Source organism: Podarcis bocagei (genome assembly GCF_964188305.1).
Source record: "Podarcis bocagei genome assembly, chromosome: 5".
In the NCBI taxonomy this organism is placed as follows: domain Eukaryota; kingdom Metazoa; phylum Chordata; class Lepidosauria; order Squamata; family Lacertidae; genus Podarcis; species Podarcis bocagei.
Window position 1 is genome coordinate 4549390 of NC_138129.1, and position 25336 is coordinate 4574725.

Sequence of the window (25336 nt, forward strand, 5' to 3'; positions counted from 1 at the left end):
CGGCCAGGAGCCGCAGCGGCCGCGCAGACAAAGGCGCTCGCCGCTCGGGGACGGCGCATTCGCCCTCGCCGCTTGCACCATGGAGCGTCGCTGCTGCTGTCGCCTTTAGGCGGGGAGAGGGACGCAGGATCCCACCCTACCCGCCGCCCCGAGGTGGGGGTCCTCTGGATTGGGTGCACCCCCTGCCCTTGGATTCCGCCTACCCTGCAGGATTCGTCGGGCAAGGAAGGGAGGAAAAGCACGCCGGAGTTGGGGGGCGAGAAAGCAAGAGAAAGACCCCTCTCCAAAAAAAGGACCCGCATATAGGGAACGCCGTCGAGGCCGCCGCCGGCGCCAAAGGTACAGAAGGGGGCTAAGATGGACGTGTGGGGTGGGGGCTCAGGTGGTCACCGGCTGTTGACCCCACCTGGATCTCGGGGGGAGGGAGGGCGAGAATCGCTTAGCCCCCGGACCTGATTTCAGCCCCTGGAAGGGGCTAGGAAGGACCCACAGGGTGGGGGTCTCTCTGGCGAGCCACTACAGTCTTTGCTGCAACAGGCTAAAAAGGGGGCTCCACTCTGGCCATGCTCAGAGGCAGCCTTGGCATCCAAAGCGGCTTTCCTTCAGCGCCAAGGGGCCAAAGTGTGTCTAGGAAGGAAGCATTCTAGGCAAAAGGACTGCGGACCCAGCAGACGGGGCATCCGGGCATAATCCGGGGGTAGAGGAGCTGCTTTGCTTTCAGAAGGACCCGGGTTCCTTGCCAAGCACCTCCAGATAGGTCTACTCTACCTGAAACCCGGGAGCCAGTGTGGGTGGTGCTAAGGGAGTTGGGTTCTTTAGCTTTGCAGAGGGTTGGACTAGATGGCCCTTGGAGAGCCCTTCCAGCTCTACGGTTCTGATTGTGTGACTGGCTGGGAATAAGGCATCTTTGCATATTTGTAACTCGGTTTGAAAAATGAGTCCAAATTGCAGCCATTTAATTAACAGGCATAGGATTCCAGCAGGGCTGTTGCTTTCTGTTCCTTATGGGTCGCAACTGCAGAAAGTGAATTTGGGGGCCTGACACGTGGCCCCTGGGCTCAGCTAAGTCTTTTCCTGGAGAACAGCCTTTTGGATCCTACGGCTGAGAAGCAGCAGCTTTCCTGCGGCTGATTAAATATAGACATATCCGTCAGTCAGTATCACATCATGGAGTGACTCTCAATGAATCTTCAGACTTCCTCCACAGCAAACAATTGCGGTTGCCTCGGGTGAGGCGAGGCAATTCAGAAAATGTTTGATGCAACAGGCGAGTAAGAGCCTTTAAAAAAGCCGTGCAAATTAGGTCCACAAAAATGATTAGCCAATAAAACCTTTCTTACTAACATACCTGCCTTAGTCATAACCAGCTGTTGCACAACTAAATGGCATTAGCTTTCCCCTCTCTGGTCGCCTGGGGCGATTCTAAACTAGTCACAGGTGACCAAGTGAGTGGCAGCCTCTTTCAAAGGAGGGTGCCCAGTGCTCAGAGGCCTGACCCAGACCACTTTTTCCAAAGGCTTCCATGTGGAGTCCGCAGTATCTGATTTGGGTCAGACCAATACTTTTTATCTGTGCATGTACAGAGTTTCTTTTTTAAAAAAAATGAAATTGGAGCGGGGTAGGGTGCCTTTGTAACGAACATAGTTGTGAGTGGGGAAAACAGCTGAGGAACTGCAATGCCCACCCTACTCCCTCCCCAAAATATTGTTGCCATGACAGATATTATGATGGAGCCCATAGGATACAACTGCATGTCGGTCTGGATCAATAATCCAGGAACAGCATGGACACCAGCAACAAAGGACAGAAGTAAAAGATGGTGTAGCGATAATCAGTGTAGCAGCTGCAAAAGCCAAAGGGCACATTGTATGTGAAGATGTGTATGGCTGTGCTGGCTTGCGCTGATGGGATTTGTAGTGCAAAACATCTGGAGGGCATCAGGTTGGGGAAGGCGGGCTTAGAGCTTCCTGCTAGCTGTTCTCTTGCTCCAAATTTTCCCCACCAGCTGCACCAGGATTGCAGATGTATTTACCACTGCAAAACCGCACTTGGGAGCTTAGGTTGAAAGCAGCAGCTGACCGGGAAGGGGTTAAATGCCCCTCTTCTGCTGCTTTGCCACTCAAAATTGCCCTTTGCAGAAACTCCTGTTTTCCTAGGGAGGGGGAAATTGAGGGCTGGTTTTAAACAATGATATTTTCCCATAAGGTGACGTTTGCCCCCTGGAGATTGAGTGTGGGTTGGGAAGTCACTGAGCCAAATCTCAGGAGCCACAAACTAGGAGGCCTTCAGCAAACCATTTTCTTAACAGCCTGGGCCCCTACTTGTAGCATGGAGGTGGTGACATTGGTCTACCCTACAAGACTGTTGTAAAAGTTACTGATATAATGCATGCAACGCACTCTGAGCACTTAGGAAAGGCTGATGGTGGGCTGAGCTCCTGGTTCCAGGCTTTCCCAGTGGGGCAATTCTTCTAGGTGGATGTCTGGATTTCATAGAATTGCAGCCTTGGAAGGGACCCTATGGGTCATCTAGTCCAACCCCCGGCAATGCAGAAACCTTGAACCCATGATTAGAGTCTCACGCACTACTGACTGACTTAGTGATTTCAGCTACTGATTTGGAATGGAAATTTTATTTCTTCTGTTATATGTTGTGCTTGTAATCTTACTGTTCATCTTTATGCTGTTTAATTGCCACGATAATTTTTAAAGAGGGGTGGCATTTTTAATTTATTTTTTGCAAGTGAGTAAATATAAGCAAACCTATATAACTGTACTTTTAAGGGTGTCTGTGTATATACTAAAGCACACTTCTGGAACTGCGCTGAGTTAGTAATACATGTGAAACAGAAACTAAGGGATCAGACCAAAGTTAAGAATCTGTCAAGAATGTATAACTTGCTGTTGAAATGGAATACTCAGGATGAAACGGTGAAATCTGCTATGATAAAATGGGCACAAGATGTTGGACATAACATTATGATGGCTGACTGGGAAGAGTTATGGACCACCGGTATGAGGTTTATGGCATGTAATGCCTTAAAAGAGAATTTAATGAAAATGATTTACAGGTGGTACATAACACCAGTCAAGCTTGCAAAAATCTATCATTTGCCCGATAATAAATGTTGGAAATGTAATGAGACTGAAGGTACATTCTTTCACCTTTGGTGGACATGCCCAAGGATTAAGACATTCTGGGAGATGATTTACAATGAAATGAAAAAGGTATTTAAATATACCTTCCTGAAGAAACCAGAGGCCTTTCTCCTGGGTATGGTCAGCCAATTGGTGCCAAAGAAGGATAGAACCTTTTTTATGTATGCTACAACAGCAGCAAGAATACTCATCGCAAAGCATTGGAAGACACAAGATCTACCCACCCAGGAAGAATGATAGGCTACATGGAATTAGCGGAAATGACTGGCAGAATCCGAGACTAGGGAGAAGAGTTGGTGGAAGAAGATTGGAGGAAAATTAAAGTATATTTACAGAAATATTGCAAAATTAATGAATGTTAGAAGGATGCTGGAACGAAGTTATATGGCTTTAGCAGAAATGTTATAAAAAATTAAGTAAAAATAGATTGTTAATGGACCAAAGTGGAAAATTTAAGGTTAGACTGTCTTAAGTTAAATTTTAGAACGGAAATTGAGAAAGATGGAAAGGACTTGCTGGAATAGCTAATTGAACTAGAATACAAAGAGGGGAGGCGTGAGGAGGTCGATGAAACAAGTATATGAAAGGTAAAGATATGGGAAGGTTGGATGTGTTTTTAAATGTTTTTGTTCTTTTTCTTTTTGTTGTTGTATTGTTTTTTCTTTTTTCTTTTTCTTTTTTTTGATGTATTGTAAGGTTTTGTTTTGTTTAGCTTAATTTTCTATTGTTCTTTTCTTTTTTCTGTAACTTATAAACCCCAAATAAATATCTTTTTTTTAAAAAAAGAAAGAAACTAAGGGATCAGAGCTTTGAGCATAGACAGAGTATTTCTTTCCTTGCTTTGTCCTGGAGAGCTCACAGCCTTTTCTCAGGAAATCCAGAGATCATGTTGCCAAGAGGAAAGGTGTGACCTCAAGGCAACCTTGTTCCTGGGTCAGCAGGGGGTGGGTGGAGGCTGGGGGACTTGCGCTCTGTTTGCATCATCCACTTATTTTCCTTGCTGATGAGAGCAAGTGAAAGAGAGATAGCTGAAAGCTCCTCCCTGCAGTCTCTCTGGAGGCATTTGGAGCCCTGAGGCTGACATGCTCTTCCGCTTGCATACAGCTCTGGAAACCTCTGCTCCCTGTTTAGAAGGCAGTGCCTGCAGGCAGCCTGTAGTGACGAAAAGGCCTCCTGCATTCAGTTATGTTGATGCAGATGATGTCCTTTGGCAAATCCTTGCACGTTGTTGTTGTTTAGTTGTTTAGTCGTGTCCAACTCTTCGTGACCCCCTGGACCAGAGCACGCCAGGCACTCCTGTCTTCCACTGCCTCCCACACTTTGGTCAAACTCATGCTGGTAGGTTCAAGAACACTGTCCAACCATCTCGTCCTCTGTCGGCCCCTTCTCCTTGTGCCCTCCATCTTTCCCAACATCAGGGTCTTTTCCAGGGAGTCTTCTCTTCTCATGAGGTGGCCAAAGTATTGGAGCCTCAGCTTCACGATCTGTCCTTCCAGTGAGCGCTCAGGGCTGATTTCCTTCAGAATGGAGAGGTTTGATCTTCTTGCAGTCCATGGGACTCTTAAGAGTCTCCTCCAGCACCAGAATTCAAAAGCATCCATTCTTCGGCGATCAGCCTTCGTTATGGTCCAGCTCTCACTTCCATACATCACTACTGGGAAAACCATGGCTTTAACTATACGGCCCTTTGTCGGCAAGGTGATGTCTCTGCTTTTTAAGATGCTGTCTAGGTTTGTCTTTGCTTTTCTCCCAAGAAGCAGGCGTCTTTTAATTTCGTGGCTGCTGTCACCATCTGCAGTGATCATGGAGCCCAAGAAAGTAAAATCTCTCACTGCCTCCATTTCTTCCTCTTCTGTTTGCCAGAAGGTGATGGGCCAAGTGGCCATGATCTTAGCTTTTTTGATGTTGAGCTTCGGACCATATTTTGCGCTCTCCTCTTTTCCCCCTCATTAAAAGGTTCTTTAATTCCTCCTCACTTTCTGCCCTCAAGGTTGTGTCTGCAATCAATTATGTTTGTGCAAATGATGTCCTTTTGCAAATCCTTGCACAGGTTGTGCAAATGATGTCTTTTGCAAATCCTTGTGACTGTAACCCTGGTTTAAGGAGTAATAATAATTAATAATTAATAATTAATAATCACTTATATCCTGCCTATCTGGGCGGGCTTCCCTAGCCACTCTGGGCGGCTTCCAACAGAATATTAAAATACAATAGTCTATTAAACATTCAAAGCTTCCCTAAACAGGGCTGCCTTCAGATGTCTTCTAAAAGTCTGGTAGTTGTTCTTCTCTTTGACATCTGGTGGGAGGGCGTTCCACAGGGTGGGCGCCACCACCCAGAAGGCCCTGTGCCTGGTTCCCTGTAACCTCACTTCTCACAGGGAGGGAACCGCCAGAAGGCCCTTGTCACTGGACCCTAGTGTCTGGGTAGAATGATGGAGGTGGAGACGCTCCTTCAGGTATACTGGACCGAGGCCGTTTAGGGCTTTGAAGGTCAGCACCAACACTTTGAATTGTGCCTGGAAACATACTGGGAGCCAATGAAGGTCTTTCAGGACCGGTGTTATATGGTCTTGGCGGCCGCTCCCAGTCCCCAGTCTAGCTGCCAACTCTCTGACCACCTTGCTGTGTGTGATGATTCAATACCCACCCATCCCTGAGGCAAACACCCTCATGCCTCATTGTACATGCAAAACATTGCTCGCCCCATTGTTCTCCCAAGCCATCAGCTTCTGGCACGAGAGGCAGCAATGACAGCTCATAAACTCTGCCCTCTGATGACTCCTGGGAGCAAACTAGGTTGGCATGGCTACCTTGGCAGGCTGGCAAATTTCCCTCTATGTATTGTGGGTGGACTGCACCAGGCAGGGCTGTTCTTACCTTTGCATGCCTGGGCACGTGGTTTTCTCCCCACACATTGCAGAACTCATTGCCACTGGTTATTGTGACGGTCAGTCACACAGGGAGGGCTGTGTGGGTGGGTGGGCGTGCGTGCCCCAGGGCCAGATTAGGGTTTGATGCGGCCCTCAGCTACTGAAGGTAATGGGGCCCTTTATATGTCCAGCTGTCCTTTGTCAACAACAAATTGCCACTGTTTTGTTTGTGTTGAATATATTCTCTATGGTAATTTATGGACCTAATAGGTATCTAAAGCCATTTGCACATAACAAATAGGAGCCTACACAACACAAAACACTGTTGCTGTATGTAGGTTTTATTTTATTCATTTTTTAGCTTATATTTTGGAAATGTACGACCAGTTGTTGTTTTCCTTTAAATTTTTTGGGGCCGCCAAGAGACTGGGGCCCTGAGCTATGGCTTGTTCAGCTCAGGGGTCAGCAAACTTTTTCAGCAGGGGGCCGGTCCACTGTCCCTCAGACCTTGTGGGGGTCCGGACTGTATTTTGAAAAGAAAATATGAACGAATTCCTATGCGCCACAAATAACCCAGAGATGCATTTTAAATAAAAGCACACTTTCTGTTCATGTAAAAACACCAGGCAGGCCCCACAAATAACCCAGAGATGCATTTTAAATAAAAGCACACATTCTACTTGTGTTAAAAACACGCTGATTCCCGGACCGTCTATGGGCTGGATTGAGAAGGCGATTGGACCAGATCCGGCCCCCAGGCCATAGTTTGCCTACCCATGGTTTAGGTTATACAGTGGTACCTTGGGTTACATCCGCTTCAGGTTACATCCGCTTCAGGTTACAGACTCCGCTAACCCAGAAATAGTGCTTCAGAACTTTGCTTCAGGATGAGAACAGAAATCGTGCTCCGGCTGCGCGGCAGCAGCAGGAGGCCCCATTAGCTAAAGTGGTGCTTCAGGTTAAGAACAGTTTCAGGTTAAGAACGGACCTCTGGAATGAATTAAGTACTTAATCCGAGGTACCGCTGTACATAAATCTGGCACTGGCATGCTCTACAGTGCTGCTTAGTCACGACTTCTACAACCAAGTGAAAATTGGTGTTTGTAGCATCCCGAGAGTCAGTCTGCTCTTATTGGGAAGATAAGGTGAGAATGGTAGGGACGAGACTGATTTTGAAAAATTCGGAAGCCGGGCATGGGGTGGAGACTGAAGTAAGACTTTCCACATTGACTCGTGTGGAGCAATGCGCTTTCTGCTAGCACCAGCTGTGAGCTTCAACCCTGCGCTACCATCCCTCGAAAGCAACTGCCCTGAATGTTCAGGCGCACGAGATGATGAAGTGTTTGGCAAGAACTGAAGCTCCCAGGGTCCAGAACCTCTGGGGGAGAGACTATTGCTGGGAGACTCTCTTCTTCCGAATCTTTTTGATTTTTAAAAAATTTAAATTACATTTGGTGGACACTGCAGAGCAGGCAGTTTTCTGCGGCAGTGGTGTGTGTGGAACTAGCCTTCCCCAGAGAAGTCTTATTTTGCAGCATCTCTGTCCGGTTGAGGAGGAGATGGGTAAAAATGTTTCTCACTTTTGGTGCTGTTAAATCACTGATGTTGTTTTGAATGGATGTAAAGGTTTCATAACCGGGATGCGGGTGGCGCTGTGGGTTAAACCACAGAGCCTAGGGCTTGCCGATCAGAAGGTTGGCGGTTCGAATCCCTGCGATGGGGTGAGCTCCCGTTGTTTGGTCCCTGCTCCTGCCAACCTAGCAGTTCGAAAGCACGTCAAAAGTGCAAGTAGATCAATAGGTACCGCTCTGGCGGGAAGATAAACGGCGTTTCCGTGTGCTGCTCTGGTTCACCAGAAGCGGCTTAGTCCTGCTGGCCACATGACCCGGAAGCTGTACGCCGGCTCCCTCGGCCAATAAAGCGAGATGAGCGCCGCAACCCCAGAGTCGGCCACGACTGGACCTAATGGTCAGGGGTCCCTTTACCTTTACCTTTAAAGGTTTCATAATGATGCCCTTTTTTATTACACAGAACTGTTATCTGGGTGGGTGTTTGTTGTTGTTTTAAAAAACAACAACAATATAGCCTTTAATGCATGGGTAGGCAAACTAAGCCCCAGGGTTCGGGTCTGGCCCAATCACCTTGTTTTTACATGAGTAGAATGTGTGCTTTTATTTAAAATGCATCTCTGGGTTATTTGTGGGGCCTGCCTGGTGTTTTTATATGAGTAGAATGTATCCTTTTATTTAAAATGCATCTCTGGGTTATTTGTGGCGCATAGGAATTCTTCCATTTCCCCCCCCCCCAAAAAAAATATAGTCCGGCCCCCCACAAGGTCTAAGGGACAGTGGACCGGCCCCCTGCTGAAAAAGTTTGCTGACCCCTGCTTTAATGTATACTGCTGTCTTCTTCAATGCCCTTTGGTTAGTTCCAGTGCTTTACCCCCCCCAAAAAAGTTTAGGGGTATTCTCATTCCGTCTGAGACTCAGGAAACGCGGTGGCAGGAAATGAGGCCGCCATTGGAGGTAGCAACGGAAATGACGATTCACCGTGCTAGAGAAGAAACTATTTATTTATTTTCAGTTTCTTCTCCCGTTAGATTCACAAATGTTTATAAATAATAAATAAATAATTTTTTATTTATACCCCGCCCTTCCCGGTTCAGAAAACCGGGCTCAGGACGACTAACAACAAATTTAAAACACTTAATTGTAAAAGCAGCATAAAATACAGTATAAAAAACATGCATAACAATAAAATTCAAAAATCAATTTGGGGGAAATCCATCTAATAAGCATTAGATAATCCCCAGGGCTAGCTGGCTGAATTGGTCCTACCTGGGCCAGCGAGGGGGTCAGGGGAGAATTAGCTGTGGGGTCTCAGAGCGGGTGATCTTCATAAAAAGGGGAGGGGGAGGGAAGAGAAGGGAAATAAAAGATTGGGCTGAATTCAAATTAAAGGCCAGGTGGAATAGCTCTATCTTACAGGCCTGACGGAAGGAGGTTAAATCCTGCAGGGCCCTGGTCTCATGGGACAGAGCATTCCACCAGGTCGGAGCCACCACTGAAAAGGCCCTGGCCCTGGTGGAGGATAGTCTGACTTCCTTAGGGACCTCTAAACTATGGTTATTCATGGACCTTAAGGTCCTCTGAGGGGCAGACCAGGAGAGGCAGTCCCGTACATACGAGGGCCCTAAGCCACAAAGGGGTGGGTATGAATACCCCTGGGGGGGAAAGCCCTGGGTCGTTCAGTCAATGTTAAATGAGAAGGGGTGCTGTTAAGAACCACAGATTGACTCAAAAGGCAGACATCCGCCAGTTCTCATGTCTACAATCTCAGTTTCTAAAGATGGGCTGTTTCTTAATACCAGACACTGAGGACTAGTAACAGGGCTAGGAATGGATATCTGTTTATTTCATGAAATTTATATACTGCCTGATTGAAAAAGAAACCTGAAAAGACCCTCAAAGTGGTTTACAAAAAAACACTGTATTGTAGTTTTCCCTTTCTTTCCCTTTTCTCTTTTTTTAGGTCTCTCATTTTCTCGACATTTCTTCTTTGTACTTTTTTAGACTTAAGTAGCTGCTTTCCTTAGTATATTATAAAAAGATACTTTGTAATGGGTATGTATCTTTGTATATCTAAGAATAAGTGTCCGTAAATAAGTTAACAGAGGGGGAAAGTGGGTTACAAAAAAGATAAAATAATAAAATTTTATGGATAGGAAAAATTAACATCAGTTTAAGATTTTCCAAAAATTAGACTAAAAACAGTAGACTAAAAACAGATTAAAAACTCGCAGCAGCTTTCTAAATATCTGGGTGGGCTTGCCTGAACAAAAATGTGCCGAAAAGATTACAGGGAGGGAGTTCCAAAGTTCTGGTGCTGCCACAATAAATGATCAAGTGCAAAATGGGTATTATACATTAAGGGGGTCTTAGCTCCCTTGGTCACCTAGCCGTGCCCCCTTGACCCTTTTGATTTAACCCCTTGCGCTCCTAACTTTCCCCCTCCAGATGAGTCTGCTTGCGCAGGAGTGCCCTCTGGTTGTTGCATCGCAGAAGAAGCAGCGGCTGGACTTTGATGATGCACCTGAGACCAGCATCCCAGAAGCCAAGCGCCCGCGTCTCAGCCTGCTGCCAAGCCCGAGCCCTTGCCTCCAACCCCTTGCCTCCAGCCCCCTTCCTGCCACACACCAGGAGTCGAGAATATCCCAGATTGGCCCATATATCCTTCTGGAGGCCACCGAAGGCGGCCGCTGCTACAGGGCTGTGGACAGACACACGGAGGCAGAATACACCTGCAAGGTAGGAAACCTGCTGGAGAAAATAGTCTTTTTTTCCTGACCTGTTAATAATAATAATAATTAATAATTAATTTATTGTTTATACCCCGCCCATCTGGCTGGGCTTCCCCAGTCACTCTGGGCAGCTTCCAACAAAATATTAAAATACCGTAATAGATCAAACATTAAAAGCTTCCCTAAACAGGGCGGCCTTCAGATGTCTTCTAAAACTCTGGCAGTTGTTATTCTCCTTGACATCTGGTGGGAGGGCATTCCACAGGGAGGGTGCCACCACCGAGAAGGCCCTCTGCCTGGTTCCCTGTAACTTGGCTTCTCGCAGTGAGGGAACCACCAGAAAGCCCTCACAGCTGGACCTCAGTGTCCGGGCAGAACGATGGGGGTGGAGACGCTCCTTATTATTATTATTATTATTATTATTATTATTATTATTATTATTCACCTCACGCAATCACCTCAAGGCAACATGCAATAAAATCAGCAGGTGCATTTAAAACAAGATGAAAAACGATATGCAATGGCCACTCATGGAAAAAACACTTATCTATCCCACAGGGAGAACTATTGGGGGAAAAAGGTCTGTGATTGTTTCCAGAAAGTGTAAATAGGGACCTGTTGTATCCATACATTTCCGAGCACAGTTCAAAGTGTTGGTGCTGACCTTTAAAGCCCTAAACGGCCTCGGTCCAGTATACCCGAATGAGCGTCCCCATCCCCATCGTTCTACCTGGACACATCCTGCCATTTTCAAAATTGCCTCTTTGAACTAGACTGTGTGTGTTGGGCAGGGGGATTTTTGTTAACCTTTTGTTGAAAAAGGAAGAGTCCTGTAGCGCTTTAAAGGCAAACAACTTTATAACGGTGCATAATAGTCATTTGTGGACTAGAGTCTATGAATGATTATGCCAACCTTTGCCCGGCAAGTGCCCTCTATATATTTTGGATGCACACTGACTGCAGCTAATAGGGCACTGGCTTGGCGAAGCAGCCTTATGCCATGGTAAATTTGTGTGTCTTTTGTGAAGTGCCACAATATTATTTTTCCCAACTATGCCATTTTTGGCAGAGCTGCTAGCGGCTGAGCAACGCTGACACCTGCTGGCTGAACATGGAATGTCATGCTTGCTTTGAGTTGGCCATTGTTTCTGAAATACTCCCTTTCCTCCAACTCCCAACCCACCAAGTTTACTTTTTTAGTATGAAAAGAGTTGAGGATTACGTGCTTTTGGAGGGGGTGTTCTGTTTGGAAGGAGGGAAGCCCACCTCCCCTAGAAGCTCCTCTGCCTTAAGCTCACCAAAGACTTTAATTTTTCAACGTCGATTTTATTTTCTGTGGCACGTTTTCTCTGGGCACTTTTTTTGGGAATTAGTGAACCATGGACAAAAATGGCCACAACTCTATTGGTGCAGAATGAAAGGGGAGTCAAATAAAGAAAGGACACACACACACCCTTTTCTCTAAAGTGTTTCTATTAAACGGAGAATTGTTATTTTTTTTCTCCAGTTACGGATCAGCAAGGTATACAGATAAAAAAAATGCAAGGTTTTCTGTTGTTGGACAATAAAATAGCTGTTTCTTATTTAATAAAGGCATAATACCAATCGCAGGGCAATGCCATCCATGTCTAATTGAAAGTAAAGCCATAATTCACCCTTTCATGTAGGCAGTATGCAATATATAAGAGTAGAAGCAACAGAAAGTATCCATTTAAAAACCTCAAAAAGCCAAGAAATACTGATAAGTTAAAAAGTGAAAATTAACAATGGAAAGGAGTGTCTAAACAATAGTGACATCTGAAAGAGGGGAACGGATTTTATGCATTAGCATTTTTTTGGTGGAGAGAAAAACAGAAAAACACACTTAACAAGGCTGTCCATGTCTACTCCGAAGTAAGTCCCATTGTGTTCAAGGGGCCCTACTCCTAGGTAGAAGTGAACGATAGCTTTACTTCCAAGCAGACATGGATAGAATTGCACTGTTCAGAGTGCCCATGGGTTTGTCTTTTAAAGCCACCACTGCCTACTGTGGCAGCGAGTTCCACAGGTTAACTGCGCACTGCATTTGCACTTGTTCTCCTCATTTGCTTCCTTGTAACAATTTGCTCCTTGTTTTTAGGTCTATCTAGCCAAGAGCTACCCAGAGGCGCTGGCCCCTTACGGCGCCCTTCCAGCGCATCCCAACATCGCCCGTGTGGCGGATGTGATTGTCGGGGACCAGAACATTTATGTCTTCTTCCAGCCCGGGAGGGACGACATGCATAACTATGTGCGGCGGTGCAAGCGCCTTCCCGAGCCCGAAGCTGCTGTCCTCTTCCGTCAGATGACCGAAGCGGTCGCCCACTGCCACCAGCACGGCGTGGTCCTCCGAGACCTCAAACTGCGGAAATTCGTGTTTGCTGACCGAGAAAGGTGAGGGGGTGAGAAGGGGCATCTGTTGACACTTTCCTGCTCACTTGATCAGCTCCACTGGACATTATGCGCGGCACGAGCACATCAGAGGCGCATTTAACTTGGGCAATTTCAACCATAGGCTGGCTGGTGGAAACTGCCGTGAGCCAGCCAGTATGAAATCACACCGAGAAAGCTGTTTCTTGTTTAATAAAGGCGGTGATTACAAAGTAAAACCAATTGCACGGTAATCCCATCCATGTCTAGTTGAAAGTAAAGCCATAATTCACATCTACCTGGGAGCTGTGCCCCTTGAACACGATGGAACCTACTTCTGAATAGACATGGCTAGGATTGTGTTGTTCAGAATATTCACTTGTGGCCCACCCTCCAATTGCTAATGCACAGAATCAGGATATTTCTGGAGTTAACGCTTTATTAGCAAAACAGGATCTGCCCAGGAGTGTCAGGCCTAATAAGCGCAGCAACTCAGGTCTTGCCCCCATGTACCGGTTGCCAAGGCTAAAGGTCCCCACCTCCCTAAAGATTATATCTCCTCCTCTCCAGGGTGTTTTCCAAGCAATCAGAGACTGTGCCTGTATATCCTTCCGCTCCTTTGCTCCTCTCACTTGCTGCCTCTCCTGGTTCTGGGACACCAGGCAGGAAGAGAGCTTGTTGCAGCAGAAAGGGGAGAAATCTGTGCCTCTTCACCAGCCAGACTCCTCTCTGCCTCTTGTTTCCCTCATCCCACCCTCCTGCTTCCACTTCTGCCTCTGATTCTGGACTGCTCTCTGCCACAGACTCTCCCCGCTCACTAAGTCCTGTTGCCTCTTCAACTTTCGACATTTCCCTTTTCCCTGTCTTCTCCCTCTGACCACTCATTGTCGCCCCATCACCCCTCCCGGGCTCTGAGCCTTCCTCCCGTGAGGGTTTTCCAGGCAGTTCCTTCCACCATTTCTCTGCATCCACCCAGTCCAGGACAGCAAGTTAACTCCAAGCTAGGTGGAGAGCTTAAAAGCTCTTTTTGCAACAGGTCTGCTTAGGGTTACCCGGTGTGTAAAGAGCTTTTAAGCCCTCTGTAGGCTCTGAGAGTGCTCAGAATGCCCTTCCTTCCTTCTTTCCTTCCTTCCTTTTCTTTCTCCAACCCATTAGCTGCAGGGTGGTTCCAAGGATTTGGATACAAGAAATTACCGTGTACATGTAGGACCCTTGGAACTGAACTCGTGCATAAGTAAGATGCAATCGTACTGTTCAGTACTCAGGTTCATGGCTTATCGCAGACTGTCTGATCCAAATTAAGTGTCCAGAGTTGTTTTTTAAAATGTTTGTGCCATACCTGCCTATATTCCTCCTAAAATGTCTTGTGCTTCTTCCCCAACAGAATCATTCAAATAATTCAGGGGGTGGGGAGGAGAACCCAAATTCTGTAAAACCAAGAAAAGGGGGGATCCATCAGTTATACAACCAAACTGTGAATCTGCTCCCAAGCTTGACTGATCCATCCCTATTGCAGAATTCAGCTTTCCCAGTTGCAAAATTAGGGGTTCTTTTCCATTGTACAGTCATACCTTAGGTTGAAGTAGCTTCGGGATGAATATTTTCAGGTTGCGCTCCGCGGTGACCCGGAAGTAAGGGAGTGTGTTACTTCTGGGTTTTGCCACTTGTGCATGCGCAGATGCTCAAAATGACTTCAGTGCATGCGCAGAAGCGGTGCAGTCACGTCTTACGTTTGCTTCAGGATGCGAACGGGGCTCTGGAACGGATCCTGTTCGCATCCCGAGGTACCACTGTATTCCATTGTATTCTGCCTTTGAGTGATCTCTGGCTCCTGGCTAACTCTCCCCATGGATTTCTGCTCAGATCCAAACTGCTGCTGGAGAATCTGGAGGACTCGTGTTTGCTGAAAGGTCCCGACGACTCCTTGGAGGACAAGCACGGCTGCCCGGCCTACGTGGGTCCCGAGATCCTCAGCTCTAAGGCGTCCTACTCTGGCAAGGCTGCTGACATCTGGAGCCTGGGCGTGGTGCTCTATACCCTCCTCGTGGGGTGCTACCCCTTCCAAGACACCAAGCCCCTGTCTCTTTTCGGCAAGATCCGCCGCGGGCGCTTTGCCGTCCCCGAAGACCTCTCATCCAAAGCCCGCTGTCTCATCCGCTGCCTCCTGCGAAAGGACCCATCTGAGAGGCTGACGGCCAGCGGGATCCTCTTGCACCCATGGCTGGCTCCTGGCAGCACCTCCGAGGGCTCGTGGAGCGGCCCCTCCAGAGATCAGGGGCTGGAGCAGGTGGTCCCAGACGTGGGGGGCTTGAGGGAGGTCAAGGCCAAGGAGGAAGAGGAGGGAGGCCTGTACAGCTGAGCCGCCAAGGAGAACGAGATGGACAAAAAAGCAACAGGGTGACTCTTGTCTTGACCTGACTAGTCATGAACCATGGGAGGGAGACACCCTCTCACCCTTCAGTTCCCTCGCTAGGATCATGCCCCAGAAAGAAGTGTCTTCATTTGCCAGCAAACTGGGAGGATGGGTGCTTTGACATCTAGGTCAGGGACGATGGCGGAGCGTCAGCGCCTCCCTCGCGTCACGGCGTACGCTTCGTGGCGCGCTCCTCATTCGCATGTGCCAAAGGACCATTCCGGAACTCTTGATCCCCACCAGCAAAACTCTCCTGCGTTGAGAAAGGGGTGCTTCTCAGCAGCCCTGCAGGACTCCGAAACTAAGGCCTGGAGCTCCGAGCCGCTGTTCTCGCAGAACGACTTGTTGGCGAAAGAGGTTCAGGTTGCAAAAGGATGGATGGATTGCAAGATCAAGGACTGGGAATTTGTGACTGACCGGCTGCCTCGGTCAAAGCACTGGACTGGTTTTTTGTTTGAAACAGAAAGCGGCTGTAAAGACTCTCTCTTGCCGCAGTCCGGCTGCCATATTCGGGAGAAGTCGTTCCCCGTTCTGCAGTGCCGAATGAAAGTCTGCTTTGCCTGGGGGCCCCAGATGCCTTGTGAGGGAGGAGGGCAGAGTGCCAGCCTTGGAGGGAAGGGGCTGGGGTCAGCAGCTGTGTGCGGTCTCCTCTCCCCCCCCCTTGACAACTCCTAGAAAACCTGTGGCCTTAAACAACTACACACACACCCCGCCCAGTTTTCACCACAGTGCCTCCAATTTCTGCCCTTTAAATGAGGTTTCCAGTGGGCCTCGTGGGCCTTAACTTTTTCTCTACTTGAATTTATCTCAGTACTTGACAGTTTCCAGGGTGCCTGGGTTTCGGGGGTGCTGAGGGTGCCTCAGCCCCCAGCCTGAGACCTTCCCCATGGTGCCTTTCCTACTTGCCTCCCCAGGGCTGAAGGAGAAACTTGGCCACGCTAGGTGGGTTGGATCTTAAAAGCCTTTTAAAATCAAATACATGCCTCCGTCTCGCTTTCTTTGTGGGGTGCTACCCCTTCTGGTGGGACGCGGGTGGCCCTGTGGGTAAAACCTCAGCGCCTAGGACTTGCCGATCGCATGGTCGGCAGTTCGAATCCCCGCGGCGGGGTGCGCTCCCATCGTTCGGTCCCAGCGCCTGCCAACCTAGCAATTCGAAAGCACCTCCAGGCGCAAGTAGATAAATAGGGACCGCTTACCAGCGGGAAGGTAAACGGTGTTCCGTGTGCTGCGCTGGCTCGCCAGATGCAGCTTGTCACGCTGGCCACGTGACCCGGAAGTGTCTGCGGACAGCGCTGGCTCCCGGCCTCTAGAGTGAGATGAGCGCACAACCCTAGAGTCGGACACGACTGGCCCATACGGGCAGGGGTACCTTTACTACCCCTTCTGAGGTGCCCTGAATATTGCACCACATCTCTAACCTCCATTTTTGAAAAATCAGAACTTCATTCCCACCACAATATTCCACGAAACGGTCCATTGCTGGTTGTTTGAACCACAGGGAGCAGGAGGAGGGTTGCCAACGCTCAAAGTGCGGTCCCTTTGCAGGGGTCTACAGGCTTCTCTTGCCAACATTTGTGGGGGCTGGGACCTCAGCACACCCCTATTGTTTTTGGCCTTCTGCAGGGCCCCCATACTTGGGGGCCTGCATAGATTTTTCTCTATTTTTTTTCTTGGGGGTTGGTTGGTGAGGCAACACTGCAAGAGGAAGTGTTTCTGACAAAAACAGGCAAAATGTATAGGCATACGGTGGACGCTCGGGTCGCGAACGTGATCCGTGTGGAATGCACGTTCGCAACCCACAGAGGCGCATCTATGCACGCGTGGGTTGCGACTCGGCGCTTCTGCACATGCGCAAAGTGTGATTTAGTGCATGCGCGCTCGCCGAAACCCAGAAGTAACCCGTTCCGGTACTTCCGGGTTTTGGCAGTCCATAACCCGAAAAAACACAACCTGAAGCATCTGTAACCCGAGGTATGACTCTATATCTCAGGTTCTACAAATTCTCAAGACACACCGACCCAATCTGTTGACGGCTTTCTTTTAACAGTCACAGCTTTGCCCAAAGAACCCTGGAAACAGCAGATTCTCTTTGCAGAGCTGCAGTTCTCAGGACTATTGAGGAATTGCCATGCCAGTGTGGGACAAGAGTATGCTTTGGATGCTGGGAAAGGTGGTGGTGGGGATTGATAGTGGGCAAACTTCACCCCTTGCCGACCCACACGTCCCCATTGAAAAGCCACTGCCGCCAGCCTACCCTGTTCCGGAGCAGGATTTGGTGGGGTGGGGGGTGGTCAGAGCTAAAGAGATTCTGCTGCCTTAGCAAGTGCAGTTTCCAAACAGAAACCCCGCAGCCTTGGAGCTAGGGAGGGTGGCAGGGATCTCTGCACATGGGCAGGAGACTGTCTCCACCCTTCTCTTGTGGTGTTCCGAACAGCCTTAGCACAGCCTTCTCCAAAAACCTGGCACCCTCTCAACATTTTGGGCTCCCATCGGCACTGGCTGTGGCTGATGGGAACTGGAACCCAAACATTGGGAAGGTGCGAGGTGAGAAAGGGCTGGAGTTAGCCCCACATGCCAGAGGGCCCTGGCACGCTCACCGAGGTGGGCACAAATGTGGTGGGCTGTTTCGCCTGGAGTCAGAAGGGCTGTTGAGCAGGATCCTGACACATACTTCAGGGTCTCTCTCCTCTGCCCCATGCCAGCTCTGCCCCCCCAAGTTTGCAGTGGGAAAACAGGGTGCCGCATTCCCACCCCCCATGATGGAAAGCCAGCTTTTAATCTCTCTGTCTCCCTGGGACCTGAAAGGTCAGGTGTCCCTTAAGAGAGGGTTGCAGAACTGGTTTTAAGAGACATTCCTTCTCCTCTGGGAATTGTCCCTCCTGGAAGGGGGCTGGGCACCTCTCACAAGGCTCTCAGCACATCAGAAGAGCTTGCTGGATAGGAACACAGGAAGCCGTCTTACATTGAGTGAGACCATTGGTCCATCCAGCTCCATACTGTGTACACTGGCTGGCAGCAGCTCTGAAAGGTTTCAGGCAGCAGTCTCTCATAACCCCACGGGGAGCGAATCTGGGACTTTCTGCATGCAAACTGGGCCAGTGACCCATCCTAAACCCGCACCTTCAAGTGGCCAAGCGAATTTGTTGTTTAGTCATTTAGTCGTGTCCGACTCTTTGTGACCCCCTGGACCAGAGCACGCCAGGCACTCCTGTCTTCCACTGCCTCCCGCAGTTTGGTCAAACTCATGCTGGTAGCTTTGAGAACACTGTCCAACCATCTCGTCCTCTGTCATCCCCTTCTCCTTGTGCCCTCCATCTTTCCCAACATCAGGGTCTTGTCCAGGGAGTCTTCTCTTCTCATGAGGTGGCCAAAGTCTTGGAGCCTCAGCTTCAGGATCTGTCCTTCCAGTGAGCACTCAGGCCTGATTTCCTTCAGAATGGAGAGGTCTTGGGAAACCTGCAAGCGGGAGCTGATCGCAACAGCAACCTCCCAGCATCCTTTGGGAGGGAGCTTTGACGGTTGAGCTGCTGCAAAAACGGGCGCACGGTTCTGCCCTCGGGGTGACTTTTTGTTTATTCAGGGAGGGCGTGTTGGAACCGGCGCGGGCAGATGCCTCGGGCGAAAAACGCCCAGCTTCTGATCAGCAAACCTTGGATATAAGGGTGAAACTGGGGGAGCTGGAACCCTGCTGGTGCTTTCAGGGGAGAGCGAAAAGGGTCAGTGATTTGTCTCCTTTGGAAATAATTCTCTCTGGTTCACATGCAGCCAAAGATGCTCCAGTTCTGGTTTAGTCCTTCCTGCCTCTGCCTCTGCCTCCCCCCCCCCCAGCCGCCCACTCATCCTGCCTTGGTGCAAATGTAGCTTTCATACCTGACCAAATAATGACACTACCATTGGGAGAGGCCTTCTGTGTTGTTTTTTTAACAGAGTGAATTCGCCTATTTTTCTGTCTCTTGGAAATTAAAAGATGTATTGATTTGCTGTCGAGAGTATCATTGCAGCGGACCTCTGTTGCAGTTTGATTCCCCTGCAAGGACGGATGTTGCTGGACTCTGGTGCCGCTCTCCCAGGCCAGGCAATTGGCCCATCTTGGCACCTGCTGGTTTCTTGAGCGATTCTCCGTCCCCAGACCTTTCCCTGCACCTGCCAGGAATTGAACATGACCTTTTCCAGAGGGATGCGTTCCAATGGTTCGCCAGGCCGGAGGCCAAAGTAGGACAAGGAATGAATGTAGCCTAATTTCGATATACACCCTCCCCTTTCTATAAAGACAAGCAAAACATGATCAGAGTTTAAGGATACATTTGACTCGAACAGAAACAAGGAGGATGTGAAGTGGAGCTGATTGTGGCCTGGGCAAGTGTTAGAAACCCAAATATATACAGTGGTACCTCAGGTTACAGACACTTCGGGTTACAGACTCCGCTAACCTAGAAATATTACCTCGGGTTAAGAACTTTGCCTCAGGATGAGAACAGAAATTGCACGGCGGTGGCAGCAGCAAGAGGCCCCATTAGCTAAAGTGGTGCTTCAGGTTAAGAACAGTTTCAGGTTAAGAACAGACCTCCGGAACGAATTAAGTACTTAACCTGAGGTACCACTGTACTCTAATTGCCAAATGGCACCTTAAACCTAGGTTGCAGTTGCCACAATGGAATGTCTAGGCACCATATTTTGTTTTTGCAGTGCATTATTATTGGAGTAATATAAAGGGAGTTCATGATGGCTGGGAGTTTGTTAAGAGGGAGATAGTAAAAGCACAACTTCAGGCAATACCAATGAGACGGAAACATGGAAGGTGCCTAAAGAAGCCTGGGTGGCTATCTAAATAACTTTTAACTGAGTTAAGATTAAAAAAGGATGTGTACAAAAAAAATGGAAAAGGGGGGAAACCACCAAAGAGGAATTCAAACAAATAGCCAGCACGTGTAGACACAAAGTCAGAAAAGCTAAAGCACAGAATGAACTCAGGCTTGCTAGAGAGGTTAAAAGCAACAAAAAAGGCTTCTATGGGTATGTCCGTAGCAAAAGGAAGAACAAAGAAACAGTGGGGTCACTCAGAGGAGAAGATGGTGAAATGTAAACGGGGACACAGAAAGGGCTGAACTCCTCAATGCCTTCTTTGCCTCAGTCTTCTCCGATAAAGAAAACAATGCCCGACCTGAAGAATTTGAAGCAAATGATTCAGCAAAAGAAACTCAGCCCAGAATAACTAAGGAGATAGTACAAGAATACTTGGCTAGTTTAGATGTATTCAAGTCTCCAGGGCCAGATGAACTGCATCCAAGAGTATTAAAAGAACTGGCAGATGTGATCTCAGAACCACTGGCAGTCATCTTTGAGAATTCCTGGAGAACAGGCGAAGTCCCGGCAGACTGGAGGAGGGCAAATGTTGTCCCTATTTTCAAAAAGGGGAAAAGAGAGGACCCAAATAATTACCGCCCAGTCAGTCTGACATCAATACCAGGGAAGATTCTGGAGCAGATCATTAAGCAAACAGTCACCAGCAAGCCACTCCAGTATCCCTGCCAAGAAAACTCCATGGACAAAGACAACAGGAAACTCCATTGAATGGTGAGAATTGTAGCCCGAAACATCCAGAGAGCACCAGGTTGGCAAAGGCTGTGCTAAGCTGACGTGTTCTTGTTATGTCTCACACCCTACAAATACAGAATAGCCTGTCAGAACTTCCTCTCTCTCTCTCTCTCTCTCTCTCTCTCTCTCTCTCTCTCTCTCTCTCCCACCCACAGGCTTAGAATATAGAAGGGTGGTGTGAAGGAGCAATTCACAAATCTAAATCTGAACCAGGGCTGGGCCCTGGAACCTATTTTCTGTTCCAGGACTGGAAAATACATGTAGCAGAATTTTCATTTGCTTCTATTCTGGGTAAGGAGGAAGCCCAGTCTGATGCAACCTGGGCTTAAAAGTAAAGGTAAAGGGCCCCTGACAGTTAAGTCCGGTCTCAGATGACTCTGGGGTTGTGGCGCTCATCTCACTTTACAGGCCGAGGGAACCGGCGTTTGTCCGCAGACAGTTTTTCCAGTCATGTGGCCAGCATGACTAAGCCGCTTCTGGCGCAACCGAACACCAAAACCAGAGCAGCGCATGGAAACGCCATTTACCTTCCCACCGGAGCTGTACCTATTTATCTACTTGCACTGGTGTGCTTTTGAACTGCTAGGTTGGCAGGAGCTGGGACAGAGCAACGGGAGCTCACTCTGTTGCAGGGATTTGAACCACCAACCTTCTGACCTGGGCGTACGCAGTTCTGAATTTGGGAGGAGGGAAAGCAGGATTCTGCAAACCATTCACCAATGCACAATTGTACAGTTCCTGCTTTCCTGGAAGAGCTACAGGAGCAAATGACAGAATGCTAGCAAGTAAACTGCGGAGTTTGGGATCTTGAAAGCTGCTCTTGCAGAAGTGCTGTTCTAGAGCGTGCACAAGTCTGAAAACAAGATCTATAGCTGCTTGTCCATTGCAGTTTGTTGCCTTGACAGAGTGACGCCACTTACCTACCCTTCTGGGTTTATTTGGCTATGGTGAGTGCCACAGCCAGGAGATCAGCAAAACAAGCTTGGGCTTACCACCCTTCCGACGGGGACTTGCTGGTGCATGAGTCTCCCGTGTGTTAACAGAGAAATCCGAGGGCTCCCTTGGACAAAAAACAAGGACACCAGCCAGGAATACCAGAGCAAAACAGCAGCCAGTAGGCTTGGTCTTTGTTGAGGACTGTCACGACACGACTCCCACCTGCCACAAGGTGGAACAAGATGGAAGCCCCAAACAAAAGAGAACCCCAACTTTTATTAGCTGCTAATCCCCATGTTACACCCCCCAAACTACATCACTCATACATCACGGTTACATCATGAAAGGGGAGGTCTGGTGGCAGTAATCTGAGCATCCTGGACCCTGCCCCATGGTTCCCCTTGCCCTCCACCAAACACCCATCAAGTGTATCAAAAAAGATATTTACATTTCTAGAGAGGTCCTTTTGGAGCAAAGCCACAACAACAACCGAGATCTACGGCAGCATATGTGAAGCTTTCATGAGCTCACGTCTCCTTTACCAGAGGCGTAAATAAAATGTGAGCCAAGGTTGGCAGGTGCAGACATGTAAGCAGTGAGGTTGGAGGGAAATGAAATACAGAAAGGAAAAGGGTGGGGACAATTGAATTAAAGCTTCAATGTATGTGAAATAATCACAGTGGCCACGTATCGCCAAGCAGGTTTGATAAGAACAGAATTTTTTTTGCAGCGCTTCGGAAAGAACCCCCTTCCTTGGAGCTTTTTAAGCAGAGGTTGGATGGGCATCTGCCAGGGGTTATTTAGCTGTGATTTCTGCATGGCAGGGGGCTGGACTGGATGACCCTTGAGGGTCCCTCCCAACTCCATGATTCTATCAAATATTAACCTAATGAGCATTTAATTAATTATCTCTTTCTTAACCTGGAGGCAGTTGGAGGATGGATGTAAGCTAACAGATTGAGGTTGAATCCTGACAAGACAGAAGTTCTGTTCTGGGAGAACAGGCGGTGGGCAGGTGTGGAGGACTCCTTGGTCCTGAATGGGATAACTGTGCCCCTGAAGGACCAGGTGCACAGCCTGGGAGTCATTTTGGACTCACAGCTGTCCATGGAGGCGCAGGTCCATTCTGTGTCCAGAGCGGCTGTCTACCAGCTCCATCTCGTACGCAGGCTGAAACCCTACCTGCCCGCAGACTGTCTCGCCAGAGTGGTGCATGCTCTGGTTATCTCCCGCTTGGACTACTGCAATGTGCTCTATGTGGGGCTACCTTCGAAGGTGACCTGGAAACTGCAACTAATCCACAATGTGGCAGCTAGACTGGTGACTGTGAGTGGCCGCCGAGACCACATAACACCGGTCTTGAAAGACCTACACTGGCTCCCAGGACGTTTCTGAGCACAATTCAAAGTGTTGGTGCTGACCTTTAAAGCCCTAAACGGCCTCGATCCAGTATACCTGAAGGAGCGTCTCCACCCCCACCATTCTGCCCAGACACTGAGGTCCAGTGCTGAGGGCCTTCTGGCGGTTCCCTCGCTGCGAGAAGCCAAGTTACAGGGAACCAGGCAGAGGGCCTTCTCGGTAGTGGCACCCGCCCTGTGGAACGCCCTCCCACCAGATGTAAAAGAGATAAACAACTATCTAACATTTAGAAGACATCTGAAGGCAGCCCTGTTCAGGGAAGTTTTTAATGTGTGACATTTTAATGTATTTTTCATCTTTGTTGGAAGCCACGCAGAGTGGCTGGGGAAACCCAGCCAGGTGGGCTGGGTACAAATAAATTATTATTATTATTATTATTATTATTATTATTATTATTATCCTTGTTTCTATAAGTATTGTTGGCCTTCTGTCGGCTCTTGATGACGCAGCTGTTTAGGCCATACATTCCCCACCTGCTCCCTCCTGTGGCAGTGAGTTCCATAGTTTAACTTCCGCCCGGCTCAAAGAAGCAGCACTTCCTTTTTACCAGCCCCGAATACTCCAACATTCAACCGCACTGAATTCTAGTGCATTGACAGAGGGAGAGAAACGTTATCCGCTTTCTCTATGCGGCATATAATTTGATATCATGTCGCCTCTTAGCTTTTCTCCAAACGAAAAAGTCCTTTCTTCGCACGGGAGTCGCTCCACACCCTCCATCATTTTGGCGACCAATTTCCAACTCCAGAATACAGCGGTGCCTTGGTTCTCAAGCTTAATCCGTCCAGGAAGTCCGTTCCAAAACCAAAGCGTTCCAAAACCAAGGCGTGCTTTCCCATAGAAAGTCATGCAAAGCGGATCAATCCATTCCAGACTTTTAAAAACAACCCCTAAAACAGCAATTTAACAAGAATTTTGCTATCTAATGATACCACTGATCCATAAAATGAAAGCAATAATCAATATACTGTACTGTAAAATAAATAAGACAGTATTGTAGAGGCTGAAAATTTTTTAAAAAAGATTTTTACTGGCTCTGATGAGGGTCATTGTTTGGATGGGGTACTTTTATCCATTTCCGCAGTCACACAATCAATCAATCAATCAATCAATCAGCTGAACTGGGTTCCACACAGTCACAAGAACAAATGAACCGAAAATGCCTCAAAAACAAAAACGCAAAATCAATAGCAAAACCAAAGGCGCCAAATAAAGTATCATTTCCGAGGGATCCATGCCGTGGAATTTCCCGGTCCTTTCTTCCCTGGGGATCCCCGGCGTGGCAGCATTGGCCTGGGCCAGTGACGTCACGGGGGTTCCCTCGGTCCGCGCGCGGGGGCGCCCCTGGGCGGAGGGGGCGTGGGAGGAAGAGGCGGAGGAAAGAGGGGGCGGGCCACGTGCCCCCTCGCTCCGCCTCCCCCGCGCCCGCCTTCGCTTTCGCTTTGCCGCCGGCTGCTCCCGCGGATCCGCCCGCAGCAGCGGCTGCCGCCTCGCCGGGGAGGTCAGTGTCGCGCGCGGCCGGGGCGCGCACCCAGATCCCCTTCCAGGGGGCACAGAGGGGGGAACCCCCCCTTTACCCCCCAAGGGGGCGAGGAGGGAGGTAGGGGAGAGGGTCCGCAGCAGGGGGTGGGGGAGGGAAGCTTCGAGGGTGCTCTTTCTGTCAAGCGCGGGGCGCGCGGGGTGCGGTTGCGCGCGATCCTCCCGGACGGGATGCGCATTTTGCGCGCGCAAGGAAGGAAGGAGCCGCGTGCGTGCAGCTCCTTCGGGCCGGGAAGCTGCGCTTCTCCCGGGAACTCTGCGGCGGGACTTCCGTGCAAAGTTGCTTTCTCAGCTCCCATTAAAATCCCATTAAAAGGGTCTTCACTTTAGCTGGATCTTTCTGTTATTATTTTTAAGCTCCCCTTTCCAAAGTTTTTCGCCTCCTTCCACGCTCCCCCTGAAGCTTCTCCTTTCGGGGCAGGTCTTCTCGGCCCCGATCCCCGCCGCGGACCCGCCTTTGCCCCTGGTTCCTTACTTTCCACCAAGTACCAACACCCCTGGCCTACCTTACAGGGCGGTTGTGAGCAAACCCACCGCCAAAGCCCCTTTCGGCGAGGTTTGCAACGCGGAACGCGCTTACTCGGGAGCAAAAGCCTCGTTGAGCACAACGGGACTTACTTCCGAGTAAACTGCTTAAGAGTAGGATTGCGCTGCAGTCTGTTCTTTTGGAGCGCCTGGGGGTTTGAGAGACCATAATTTTGGGGGGTGTCTGAATT

General features: G+C 48.9%; 2 protein-coding genes across 3 annotated transcripts in view; both read left to right on the forward strand.

Annotated features, from left to right (window-relative positions):
* The first annotated feature begins 201 nt into the window (after positions 1 to 201).
* On the forward strand, positions 202 to 19112 carry TRIB3 (tribbles pseudokinase 3). Its single transcript, XM_081196598.1, has 5 exons — positions 202 to 339; positions 10047 to 10337; positions 12450 to 12742; positions 14582 to 16137; positions 16520 to 19112. The coding sequence occupies exons 2-4, from the start codon at positions 10047 to 10049 to the stop codon at positions 15075 to 15077; spliced, it is 1080 nt and encodes a 359-aa protein (XP_081052724.1). The 5' UTR covers positions 202 to 339; the 3' UTR covers positions 15078 to 16137; positions 16520 to 19112.
* A 5389-nt stretch (positions 19113 to 24501) lies between these two features.
* The window catches only part of RBCK1 (RANBP2-type and C3HC4-type zinc finger containing 1), a 32150-nt gene continuing 31315 nt past the window's right edge, over positions 24502 to 25336 (forward strand). The window contains exon 1 of one of the 2 annotated variants that reach the window (XM_081196354.1): positions 24502 to 24582. The gene's annotated coding sequence lies outside the window, so the exon portion shown is untranslated. Of the gene's footprint in view, positions 24583 to 24603; positions 24638 to 25336 lie in introns of those variants that run through there. The other variant, XM_081196356.1, reaches the window with a different exon arrangement.